Source organism: Chrysoperla carnea, chromosome 2 (assembly GCF_905475395.1).
Source record: "Chrysoperla carnea chromosome 2, inChrCarn1.1, whole genome shotgun sequence".
NCBI lineage: Eukaryota > Metazoa > Arthropoda > Insecta > Neuroptera > Chrysopidae > Chrysoperla > Chrysoperla carnea.
In genome coordinates this window covers 53,119,329-53,132,700 of record NC_058338.1, presented here as the reverse complement: position 1 = coordinate 53,132,700, position 13,372 = coordinate 53,119,329, and the positions used below count along the sequence as shown (strand labels likewise).

The window sequence follows — 13,372 nt, the reverse complement described above, 5'->3', positions numbered from 1 at the left end:
TTTATTTATTGGTTCTAATTTTTTGTATTCTTCTATTAATTTTTTATAATGTTTAATGTTTTTGTTATCGATGATTTCTGTTGAAGCTATATCATATTTACGAAATAATTTTGGATATTCAAAGCTATTTTTGATTTCCAATAATATTAATAATATTAACATAACTTTATTAATTTTTGTATAGATCATTATTTTATTATAGTATTTATTATAAAATTTAATTAAATTGGCACAATAGTACCTAATTTTGAAATATTTGCAACTATATGCATAATGATGTGTTGGAAATACTACTTTCTATGGTTACCAAACTATATCTCAATGCACTTTTAGCAGGGAAAATGCCTTTCTGGATACAGGCTGTTGAAATATGAGAAAAAAGATATTCTTAAGTATGAGACATTGCAAAAGGTTATTGTATTTGTAATAAAGCCAGTGATGCTTTTCAAAACGGGGTTGTGGCACACCCATATTTTCTTATAATTTTCTCGTTTTTGAGTGTTTCATTCAAAGAGTCCTGATATATTATATTAAAGTTGTATGTGCCGCCACATGCATCCCCTTATATTAATGCGACCTATAGTTCTCGGGACAGCACCATTTTTGCTTTAAATGATCAATAAATACTATAGAAACTTAGCAAGTGGCTTCCTTTTGGCGAGAACTAAACTACTACTAAACTTTCTCTCTGTCTACGATTTTTTCGAAAATGGTGCATTTTCAATTTAGCATGATAACGTCATATTTAAGCTATCGGTCTGAAAACGCAGCAGAGAATTTTCTGGGCACTAGGACCACTTGCTATACATTTTGAAAAGAGAATTAACTACTTATATTGAAATGAGAATAAAATATTGCTTGGTAAACGGAGAAAAATGCTTAATTCCAAAATGATTTTGTGTCCATTGAGACATTTATTCAGAATGCTTAGAACAGCATATCAAAACTTAGAAAATTTATCTGGGAACCAATTTCCATAAGGTTTGTGCGCCATCCTTTGCCATTAATCAAAAATGGCGAAAATTTTCCCAGATCCATTTGTACGAGATATTGGATAATTTTTGACTGTTTAAATTGTTTAAAAGTATAATGTTTTTAATAATCTTTTGTCAGACTTCTTGAATAAGTATTTAAAAATAAAAGTCGTTTAAAGTATTTCCTGCGATAGAAAATTTTGCGATATACAAGAATAAACATTCAAAACTGGACCAGATATTTGTTAAGTATACTCGAAATTTTAATTATCAACCCCGCAAATCAAAAATATGCTGATCAAGTTTCCCAGCTCATCTCAAACTATTTACTCAACTGCCGAAACATTTATAAAAAGTGTTCTTCAAAAATTAACAAATATGGTAAAATTAAATGTTTTATTTATTAAATTATTTATTTTACAGTTCTTCTTCTTCTGTTTCAAGAATTCGAGTATTTTGAAACATTCGTTCACTTGCAATACGCTCAATACGTTCTACTATTTCTGGATATGGTAGAATGGCACGCATAAAATCTTTGCGTCGTAATTTGTATAATTCACAGTTTTCAACTGCTAAAACAGATGCACTACGCTTACCGTCATCCATTATTAATGCAATCTCACCAAAATGGTCACCATCACTCAAATGACAAATCTCTTTGCCTAAAGTTTAACGAAAAAATTCAAATAAGAAATAATATTAATAATAATAAACAATTCAATAAGGACTCCCATTAAAATTTGACAGAGCCGAACTTCTGAATTGATTGAGCATATATAATAGAGGGTGGTAGTTATTGTAAGTTGAGTTAGTAGCGGGATCGTTGCGGACAAAAAACGCGACCAATATTACAAATGTGCGAACATAAAGTCGCGTTCTCTCTATAGTCTCCAGGCTGAAAATATCCTGAGGTCTAGGGGTTTGCGCAATTTAATGTAGCGCTTTTGAAAATTCAAATAAAAATTATCAATCCCAATTTCCAAAAGCTCTTTGCTGAATTACGCATTAATATAACTTGTACTCAGGCTGAGGATATCTTTTCAATGTATAAAATGAAATTCCTTGCCTACGAGGCTCTAAAAGTAGAAAATGTAGTAATATAAAAGAAATGTTGCATGTAATTCGTTTACAGATAATGTCAAATTGTTATTGAATTCTAACACGAAATTGGCTCCGAAAAAATTGGACAATTGGATGTAGCAAAAATGCATTTGTAGCAAATATTCAGGCTATTTTTTTTACTTTTTCAGATAACTCGAGAATCATTATAAAATCTTAAAATCCTATTAAAGTACTCGATAGAACGATTCAAACAATTTATTTAAAAAATCAGGGGAGTATAATCTACGAACTCCAATCTTGACACTATCAGATTAAATTATATAAAATACATACCATTTGCGGCAAATATTGCCACGGTACCATGTGCAATAAAATACATGATATCACCTGGAGTGTTTACGAGCATTATAATATCATTTGCTAAAAATATTTCAGATTTCAAACATGAAATAATTCGAATTAATATTGGAAGCGATAAATCTCTAAATATCTCCACGCCTTCAACCAAATGCCGACAAGTATGAAATATTATTTCCTATAAAATTTCTAATAAATCATTTAGTACAAAAATATTCGTTTATTTAAATCTGCGAATAAATAATTCGAATCGGTTAGGTTTGATTATATCTGAAAATTAGTGCAATATTTGATATCGCAAAACAATATAAACGAAGAATGATCGGGCAGAAAATCTGTGATATTTGGTCAATTTTCTACTGTAGCGAAAAGCATGCTTCATAGCTAAAGCTAAGAATCATAAATTTTTTTCGGTCTTCAATAGATTTTTTATTCGCTCCGAAATCTCAATAATTGATGTAACTACAGTCGTTTGAATTTTTGGGGTAAATAACATTGTTTAAAAAAAAATAGTTTTTCAGTATCTCGCTGATGATATACAGCTTTATATTGGTGAATGAATTTTTAATATCGATCCAGTAGTTTTATTGGAATTTATCCCTTACAAACAAAAAACAAACAATCAAAAGTCTTCTCTTTATCTAATTAGTGTAGATATTAAAATATATATGTTTGTTATACAAAAAGAAGCTTTTTATTTGCTAACCTGCTTCAATTGCCCTGAAATTAAACGTATTATCTCATCTTCACGAAAATAACGTCTCTGAAATTTATAATCATAATATTCTGATATGCGATCATCGAGTCCTTTTGGATATTGTTCATGGCATATATATTGATGTACTTGATGAATCATACGATTGTATTTGGATTGTGATGATGTTAATCCTCGAAAATATTTGATCAGTGACACTTTAAAAAAAATTGATTTTTTATATCGAAAGTTCATCAATAAACGTCGATTACAAACCGCCCGAAGAACGAATATGCAGGGTGTCTCGTGGTTTAAGAGTGCATTCTTTTGATAAATTTAAGTCGAAAGTGCCTTGTATACTTTTTTTTTAAGCCTTATAGTTAAAAAATTGTGTGTATTATAAAATTTAACCAATAACACAAATGATTACACATATATAGTTAAAGAATTATTTTTGAAGTTATACAACGTTCAATCCCTTTATGTCGAAAAATTTTAAAAAGAAGGCTAAATTATTAAATTATAATTACAAATGTGTAACTTACCAATATAAATTATATTCATAATTTCAGAAAATACCCACACAATAGATGAAAAGAAAGAAAATGTAGAATACTCATAATACTCATTTAAGTCGCCTCTTTTTGTAATCAGTACCAGCGCTACGTACAAAAAATATACATATTGCATTCCAATGTTTGCATCTGGCGTTTGCCTTAATTCCCAGGATCTATATTGTTAAAAAAATTATCAACAAAAATTGTTGATTATTATCAGGTTGAAAAATTTTAGAATATCTAAGAAGTTGTTTAAGAAACACTATTCACCAGGTGCAGTGATCTAATGTGAGAGCTCTCAAAAACAAATCTGGTGGAGAGAAATTATCTCCAAATAATTAAAGTATATTAACGATCAATTTTTGAATAATTTAACATCACGTTGAATCTAACAGCTATTTCGTAGAACATAAAATTAGCTTGTTTTCATGTTAAATTAACTGTATTTAGTTCAACTTATATTATGAACCCCCTCATCCCTTTTATCTCCCAGAGTAGTAACAAATGCTCTCATAAAATACCTAAAATAATTTTAGTTCAATTACATGCAGTTTTATCTTTTTCATCTTTAGATGTTTTATGACGTAATGTGTTACAGATGTGAGAACTATATTATTAATTTCCGAGATAATTCAATTTTGAGTAAACAAAATAAATTCTTACGCTTCTTACTTAGTAAATGAATTATAAGCTGGCATTCTTAGACCATAATATGTTTCATAATGCTTATGGAGAATGTAACATACACATATCACTGAATGAATAAAAATGAGATATGCATATACCATAAAAAATACATTCGCAGCTGAACCTTCATAAAATTTCTATTAAATTAATAGAACACATTAGTTTTCAAAATATGTTGGATACAATAAAGAAAATTTTCTTAAAAAACTCCCTAAATAGATTATTAGAATAAATCATTACAGACAAGAGCTATTGCAAAAAATGGCAGTCGAAAATTAGAAAGCACGGATCAGCAAAAAAGTTTTTTTATTATGTTTTTCTCCCTCTTCCAGTCATCTGAGAGAACCGTTGAATAACACTTTCAGTAGTAAATTTTCCTACACGAATGTACTATTTGCGGCCTTTCTGATGAGGAGAATAAATTACATTTCATAAAAAACGATATATCCACAACCATAAAACATACCTTAAAAAACTCTTCAAAATATCGCCAATCATAATCATCGCAGGTTTGGCTAGAATGCGGCCTTTCTAATTTTTTACTATCAATTTTTGTGACTAGCTTTTGGCTCCTTTATTTGAATGCTTTTTTAAAGTTTTAGTTTCGATTGGTGATGTGTCGGATATCTGTACCCGTATCCTCGGATATTCGCCATAAATAAAAGATCTATATCCGTTTCTTTTTTAGCGAATCTCATATGAATATTTTGTATAATTTTTTGGGATTTTATATCATGTGCGAGTGTATAAATCAATAACACTCGACATATAACAACATGCAAAAAGAAAACAAAATTTTTAGCTCTTAAGGTAGATCCGTATCCATGGATCTTCACACTGATTATCAGTATCCTATTCATATATGTAGATGGAATTTTATCCATATCCGCGGATCTTTATTTTTGCTAATCCAGCACATTACTATTTTGGATATCTATCAACAAACCCTTCATAACTGTAGACTTACCTTAAAAATAGCATTACTTTTATAATCATTATTTAATGTAACACACAAGTATTTGGATACAAATATCATTCTTGTTACACGAAATACTAAATCTGAATACTCCAAATGAAATCTTGGATATATTTCGGGAAAAGTAAGTGCTAGATATAAGATTACATCAAAAACAAAAAAAGTTTTTAAGTAATGCCTGCAAAAATTTAAATAAATTTTACAGTTAAATGACTACATTAACCTTCAATATTTTCTAATTTATTGTTCAAGTAGTGTGAGCAAAATCTGTCTTGGCTTTGACCTTCTGGTTGCCTTGCAAGAACTGCAAGATCGATACTACTACTACGGAAATGACAAAATTCAAAAGAAAGTTTTTTCTGAGAGAGAAGATTTGGCATCGATCTATATCTGTTTCCTGTACTTGCATCTATGGAGTATAGTATGTATATTACTAATGCAAGGCTTGTTTGTACGCGTTTTTCAACTCCTAACTGTAAATTTCCACGATATACTCAACAATAATTACTAGTCTCTATTATGTGAAGTATTACGCTCAGGTGACCTCGCACCAAAACAGTATAAAAAATATAAGGAGGTTGTCAGTCTTGAGATGTGTTCGTTTATCGCGAGTGTTGCTAATCCTTCTATAATGATAATAAATTTTTGAATAGTTTTAATCGGTAATATCTTGTTTTTCTGAACTATACGAAACGATCAAAAATTATTTCTTTTAAAAACATTTCGAAAATCGACAAACGATTTCAAACCGTTTAATATTAATAAAATTTTAATGATTTTGAATTGTTTTAAATCGTTGTTCTTAAAACGAGTGTGTTTTCTGCATGTTATTTATTGGAATCGAAATATCTATGAGATAACAGGTCTTACTTTGATTGTCTACGCAGATAATATAAGGTCGGATATTAGGTACTTACTTAGCAATTTTACAACGATTTAATATTATTTGTTGGGTTGATGTTATAAAACCAGAATTAAAAGTGACTATTACATCCATCCAAGAAAATATTAAAAATATATAAATATAATATTTTTCAAAAATGTACGTGTTATCTTTTAATACAAAAATTTGATAAGGTAATGTCCAAAAGTATATATTATACACAATGATCATAATTATCATCCATAATTGACTGTAAATAAAAACAAGTAAAAACAAACAATTGACTGAGTTAATTGTTGAAATACCATGTATAGACAGTGTTGATGAGGCAATCGTTTGTTTTTTGACGTCACGTAAATAAAGAAAGATATCCACTCTTAAATAGCCACACACACAAAACTCATATTCTCATATTAATACATACTATAAAATTTGCACCTAATTAGCGCCCTCGTGTGTAAACAGTGATGTTTACAAAAAAAAGTTTTTTATTTTTTATGAGGAACAATTTTTACATTTAAACTTTTGTTCTATCTCTAACGGTTTACAAGACCTAATTAACCTATGTTGCTCATTTACGAACTCGACCTCACTATTTACGTCCTAAGCACGCTATAAAAATTTCAACTTGATATGTCTTTTCGTTTTTGAGTTATCGTGCTTACGGACACACAGACTGACAGACAACCGGAAATGTACTAATTAAGTGATTCTATGAACACCTATACCAAATTTTTTTTCGTAGCATCAATGTTATTAAGCGTTACAAACTTGGGACTAAACTTAATATAGTATGTATATTTCATATATACATGGTATAACAAGTGAAAATAAACAATTGGCTGAATTAATAGTTGAAATACCCTATATAGACAATGTTGGATATCAGTGCTTGCATTATTTTAAATAAATTAGTTCAGCTTTTAAAATAAACACATTTATGGTGGCCTGCCTGTCGCCATTTTTCCTAACGTATAAATTTAAAATACATACAATACATGTAATGTTCTAATCTAATAGACCTTTTCATCGATTTGCTTTTGTTTCGGACAGTTGTCAAAAAACTATTCAACCTAAGAAAGTTAAATATATTATATATTTTTCAATCAGCGCTTATTGACAAGGATAGAAGATATAAGATATGTCTTTACTTGATTGAAAACAGTCCGAAACAAAAAAGAATCATTTTGTAAATGAAAAGCCCTATTTACGACCTTACAGTGATGTTGACGAAAAAATGTTTCAAACAAAAGTTGTTTATTTTTTAAATTTAAACTTTTGTTCTATCTATAACGGTTTACAAGATGTGTCCAATAGACCCATAACGCTATTGACCTATGTTGCTCATTTACGAACTCAAACTCACTTTTTATGTCCTGAGTACGCTATAAAAGCTTCAGCTTGATATCTCTTTTCTTTTTTTTAGTTATTGTCTCGACAGACGGGCGGACAAACGGGAATGGACTATAATTAGGTTAATTTATGTTAATTTTCAAACTTGGGAAAATTAGCTTTCCATTACGCTTAAACTTGAGAGAGACCAGAAAATCGCAAATTAAAAATTATAAAATCAACGAAAGTTTTACTCTACCTTGCGATACTGTAAGGGTGTATTATGGTTTTATATTCATTTAAATGACGTTTCTTCTCATTTTGAACAGCTGCATGACTTCGTAATAGAGATGTTTTTATTTCATATACAATTGAATCCGACACCGATATTAAGCGAAATAAAGCCCGTAAAAATTTCGAGTAAAAATTATTCTTTGGGTATTTTTTCCAAATAACATCTTTTTTACCATCCATAAAACATTGATGGCCATATTTGGCAAACTATTAACAATTTTTGTAACAAATTCTAAATGTAAGAAAAAAGAGAAGATTAATGGTAGATTACCTTACGATAAATATCAACCATTATTGAGTACCTATAAAAAAAATTAAATGTTGTACGAAAGACAAGCAACTGCTCAAAAAATTATCTTAATGATATTAAATCTAAGAATGCTTGGAAAAATAATTAACAAATTAATTTAAAAAAATTTGAGTTCAAAATGAGTGCTGTATTAAACGTGAAATACTGTTTTTATTAGGCTGTAGATGTTCCATTTTGAAAAATTCATGTAAGAACTTTTTTACATAGTATAAAGTGTTATCTAATCTTTAATTAAGAAATTTGGCTTTCGTACTACCATGCTGTCAGATTGTAGAGATATAAGTTTAAATCCGAAAAACTCAATTAGTCTTTGAAATTTTCCTCATTTTTATTGTAAGATTATCGGGGCCTGCCATCTTTGACCGTATTGTGTTGCCATTTTGTCAATACGTACTGACTTTTTTTCAAAATAATTGTCGAGGAACTGGATTTTTACAAATTCTAATTTTTACCTCATAAAGGGTTCACGGACTTTTCAGCAGTTTGTTTGTATGTTTAAATATACGGAGTATGCTAAAAGTTTGGATACACCTAAATAACTTTTGAAAAAACAAAAAAATCAAAAAACGAAAAAACATGTATTTTGATTTTCAATAAATTACACTTCTTTTTGTTTTATTTGATGTCCCTCTCATATCAGCGTACGAAGAATTGAAACGGTGGATTTATTAGGTAAAGATGGGGCTCAATGGAGAAAACAGCGTGTATTCACCATCATACAGCGTATACAGAGTGTCGAGCTCAGATTATAGAGAAGTGGAAAAGAGAATGGGATTATAACAGCAAAATAAAAGGCGCTGCAATAGCCGCATTACGATCTGCACCCATTCTTAAACCTTGGTTCAACGGCCTCCAGTACAACCGCCACACAATCGTGAATTTTGGTAGACTACGTACTGGACAGTGGACACAACGGTTTACTAACGCATTTACATAAAATAAAAATAAAAAATAATGATAATTGTACATGCGGTCACGATTGTTGTGTTGAAAATTGCGAACTCCTTGAGTGTCCCCTACTTTCCCAGCAAATAGCTATGCTTTAATACATATTCCTTAAATCTTCGAACATCGCTGTCTAAATCCCCCTCTAAAATACACTGTGCTGTCTGTATTAAATGTCACACTAATTTTTTTCTATTGTTTAACAATCCATGACCAATATGTATTTTTGTGAACTTTTCCTAGCTTAGATGGGTCTCAGTAGTGGCTTCCTCAATTCCGTGTATTACATCCTAGTGTCAATGTATCCTCATTTCTATTTTCAATTTTCTATTATTTTTAACAAGTTTGTTATTTTTTTTTTAAAGTTTGTTATTTAAAAAATAATTTTTTTCATTTTTTATGATTATATCGAATATTTTATATAATTTTTATTTAATTTAATATATTTTTTATGTATGTTAATGTATGAAAATTTGATTAATGAAAAATCGTGTTTTGCCACTTTGACTAAAGTGCCGTATGAAAACTATTTTTAGTTTCCTTATTCTGATTCACTCAATGAAATTCTGTATTAACAATATCCGATCGATTTTCTTTTAATTAAGAGAAAAATTTCAACAGTCACCCAAAAATAAGAATAACATCAATGAATAAATAAATATATTTAAACATTTACATATTACAGATAACAACTGCAGTATATCGCATACATATCTAAAATCAAATTATTAGGAAAATTTTAAATATTGAAAATGGAACGACACACCCCTCATCATCCACCAGCTAAAACGAATTGGTTTGAATGCATGTATAATAACAATTATCAATGGACGACTGTAAAGAGTGTTGTATTTTTTTTAATTGGTTTAAAACTTGCTAGAGAATTCATTGGCTATGAATTTATATGTAATAAACCATGTTAATGGAGTTCTATTTATCACATCTTTTGTTAACAAAATTTTTAATAACCGTCAATGTATTCTTTTTATAAAATATTCTTTTCAATGAGTAAATAATTAAATTAATAACTAAATTATTTAATTAAATATATGTAATTAGAAACAAGAACAAAGAGAGTATCATAAAACCGACAATCTGCGCGAGATTAATAGCCTTTTTTTGTTCGAATAATTATTAGTTGTCTTTACTTTCTAATGCATGTAAATTTGCTGCAGCGATAATGAGTAAAAGAATATGACAACTATTGTAAGCCACGTCGCCGTACGTAAGTATCAAATGTGCCATTCTAAATACGTTAGCCTCGAAGGAACATTGGATTGAACAGAAACAGTAAAATACAAAGCAATACAACTTATAAATAAATTATTTCAGTGAATAAACTACCCATTTGTTATTACCTTGATAGAACTAGACAAGGTATGATCTTTTGTAGGTAGGAGTAGGATGGGGACATTCACTCTTTTGCACGAAACCCAGTCAGCGCCATATTGCTTATTTATTTATAGTGCATGTTCTCAAGCAATTGAAAAAATCTGAGGCGGAAAAAGTTCATTAATCATTAATTATTCATTGTCAGGAACTATTTTTCACACAAACGTATTCATGTTTTTTACAATATTTGAATCAGGAAGCGGGTAAAAGCTAAAATGGCTTCGACTGGGTACATACCTACTGAACCAAAACTCGTCCTACATCGAGCATACCTTGTCTAGTTCTACCAAGGTTATTACTAATTTTTCATTGAACATTTTTTGGAAGCTATTTATTTGGATTTTGATCCCGTCGCATTTCAGAGTTAAATGTCAAGAAAGTAGTCACAAGTTTTTCAGAGTTGAAGGTGTAATAAAAATTTTTTAGAAATTTTCTACAGCAAGCTCTCTTATATTTTTATGTGATTTTGACTTTATTGTAGAACAATTAAGTTTTCACGTAATTACTATTTTCTTCTTTAATTTTTTTATGTTTAGTTGTTTTAGTAAGTTACTAATTGTACTCTTTCAATTAATTTAACGCGTTCGTTTAAAAGAATTCGAACAGCTTTGTAAGCCACGCTTCAATATTAAATTTAATATCCTCTTATAATAAAAAATAATATTTTATTTAAATAACATAAATTACATGCATTTTATGTTAATTACCGAATAATACTTTTTAGCAAGTAGCTGATGTAACTGTTTCACATTTTTCTAATTTTTGAATAGGCTTCACTGTATTCTCATTTTTTGTTGCTTTTTCACAATCGTCATCAGAATCCAAATCAGAATCTTCCGAACAACTCAAATCTGCATCAACCCTGTAAATAACAGAAAATACATAAAAGATAAAATTTCTTGTTCTCTGAAGTTATTCAGATTTTTGAAAATAAAAAGCATACCATAATTTCTTTTTCTTATTTTTGGTGGTATTTGTTTTATTATTATCAGCTTTACGTTTTAATACAACATTAGTATTACTAACAGTTGAAGCAGCTGCTTTGAATCCTTCTTCGACGGCATCGGATACTTTTTCTGGCAGTTGTGAACGTAATTTATCATATTCAGCATCCTCAAATTTATGTTTTGGTTGATAGCATAAACGTTCCAATTTTTTTTGTTTACGATCTAAAGCCTCTTGTTCTCGTTCGGCTTGTGATGCAATCCAATTTTTTAATCTAGAATGTAAATACAAAAATGTAAATAAAAGACTTACAATTGCTTTGCGATTGAACTTACCGTTTTTCTTCGTTTATATCACGTAAACGGCGTCCACTTAAATCACGACATGCCTCACGATTTGTAGTCTTTTCAATTTGAGCCCCAATCGCACGTAACATAGAACCAAACCCACCTTTGCCACCAATTAATCGTAATATTACATGAATGTTGCATTCTGGTCTTACCAATGTGTCACTTTTTACTATTTTACCATTTTGCAAAAGATAAAAATCATTTTCTGATATATTCTAAAAAATAACCACTTCATGTAAAACTTTGAAATTGTAATAAGGTTAGTTTTACTTACGAATTTTTCGCTAAATGAATTTTTTAATTCGTAGCCAGTAAGGCTATCATTTATTATCAACACTTGAGGAAAATTCATATTTGAATAAATTAATCGAATGTTTTTACTTGATTTTTACTTAAAAATTAGAACCAATTTTTTGACATATATAATAATATTTTTGTATTTGTTTTGTACGCCACCTACTAACAGAATACTTTTATACCATGCATATATGAAATATATCAGGGTATACTAAGTTTAGTCACAAGTTTGTAACGCTTAAAAAAAATTGATCCTACAAACAAAAATTTGCTACAGGTGTTCATAAAATCACTTAATTATTCCATTTCCGGTTGTCAGTCTGTTGTTCCGTCTGTAAACACGATAACGTCAATAACTCAAAACCGAAAAAGAGATATCAAGCTGAAATTTTTATAACGTGCTTAGGACGTAAAAGTGAGGTCGAGTTCGCAAATGAGCAACATAGGCCAATGGCGTCTTTGATCCTTATAGGCCCCATCTTGTAAATCGTTAGAGACAAAACAAAAGTTAAAACGTAAAAGATGTCCTCCTTTTAAAATAATAAACAACTTTTTTTGAAATTTTTCTTTGTAAACATAACTATGTACCCATGAGAGGGTGCAAATTATATACTGTGTGTGTTTGAAGCATCTAGGGATAGAATTATGTCTGTAGTATGACTGAATACAGAATACATTCGTTTAGTAATGCATCTAAAAGAGTAAGGACTACAGATACGATAAACAGATACGATAGGACAAGTCAGTAGCACTGATGATTGACAAACTTACTAGTTATCTGTAACTAAATAACTCCCACCTCCAAGTGTCTTCCAAGTAATCCAATGCATGCATATAATACCTCTCTTTTAGATGCATTACTTAATGAATGTATTCTGTATTCAGTCATACTACAGACATAGTTCTATCCCTAGATGCTTCAAAAACACACGGTATATAGTACGTGCTATATGCATAGAATATATTATAAATAGAGAATGCGAGGGATCTGCTAGCCTGAAAATGGATGCGATATGTTGAATGAAAGAAAAGACTATCAGAGAGTTCCCCTGTGTCCTTGTCATAATCATATGTGATATGTATTAGACAAGGACATATCTCTATGGTTATATGGGAATATCAATTATGTTTGTGTGCCTTGTATGTATGTGTGACTATCTAAGAATGGCTATCTTTTTTTTACTTACATGACATAAAAAACAAACGATTACGTAATCAACACTGTCTATACATGGTGTTTCAACAGTTAATTCAGTCAATTGTTTGTTTTCACTTGTTATAACATGAATTATATATTATACATGGAGATGATGTATA

General features: G+C 29.6%; 2 protein-coding genes across 2 annotated transcripts; both read right to left on the bottom strand.

Annotated features, from left to right (window-relative positions):
* Nucleotides 1-1,391: 1,391 nt before the first annotated feature.
* LOC123292761 (potassium/sodium hyperpolarization-activated cyclic nucleotide-gated channel 2-like) lies at nucleotides 1,392-4,385 on the bottom strand. Its single transcript, XM_044873475.1, has 5 exons — nucleotides 4,317-4,385; nucleotides 3,633-3,817; nucleotides 3,100-3,305; nucleotides 2,370-2,571; nucleotides 1,392-1,636 (listed from the first exon to the last, which is right to left on the bottom strand). The coding sequence occupies exons 1-5, from the start codon at nucleotides 4,340-4,342 to the stop codon at nucleotides 1,392-1,394; spliced, it is 864 nt and encodes a 287-aa protein (XP_044729410.1). The 5' UTR covers nucleotides 4,343-4,385.
* Nucleotides 4,386-11,061: 6,676 nt separating this feature from the next.
* LOC123292294 (replication stress response regulator SDE2) lies at nucleotides 11,062-12,168 on the bottom strand. The gene is made up of 4 exons (XM_044872888.1): nucleotides 12,033-12,168; nucleotides 11,744-11,973; nucleotides 11,407-11,682; nucleotides 11,062-11,325 (listed from the first exon to the last, which is right to left on the bottom strand). Exons 1-4 carry the CDS (start codon nucleotides 12,108-12,110, stop codon nucleotides 11,184-11,186), a joined length of 726 nt encoding a protein of 241 aa, XP_044728823.1. The 5' UTR covers nucleotides 12,111-12,168; the 3' UTR covers nucleotides 11,062-11,183.
* Between the last annotated feature and the right edge of the window lie 1,204 nt (nucleotides 12,169-13,372).

Bases quoted from the DNA above. Each gene is read 5' to 3' on its own strand.
- LOC123292294 (XM_044872888.1), bottom strand. From the start codon at position 12,110: ATGAATTTTCCTCAAGTGTTGATAATAAATGATAGCCTTACTGGCTAC. The intron at 11,974-12,032 runs GTAAGTAAAACT...GTTATTTTTTAG, and splicing joins ATTCATTTAGCGAAAAATTC to AATATATCAGAAAATGATTT. The intron at 11,683-11,743 runs GTAAGTTCAATC...TTTACATTCTAG, and splicing joins GATATAAACGAAGAAAAACG to ATTAAAAAATTGGATTGCAT.
- LOC123292761 (XM_044873475.1), bottom strand. From the start codon at position 4,342: ATGCCAGCTTATAATTCATTTACTAA. The intron at 2,572-3,099 runs GTTAGCAAATAA...GAAATTTTATAG, and splicing joins TTTCAGGGCAATTGAAGCAG to GAAATAATATTTCATACTTG. The intron at 1,637-2,369 runs GTATGTATTTTA...GTTAAACTTTAG, and splicing joins GGCAATATTTGCCGCAAATG to GCAAAGAGATTTGTCATTTG.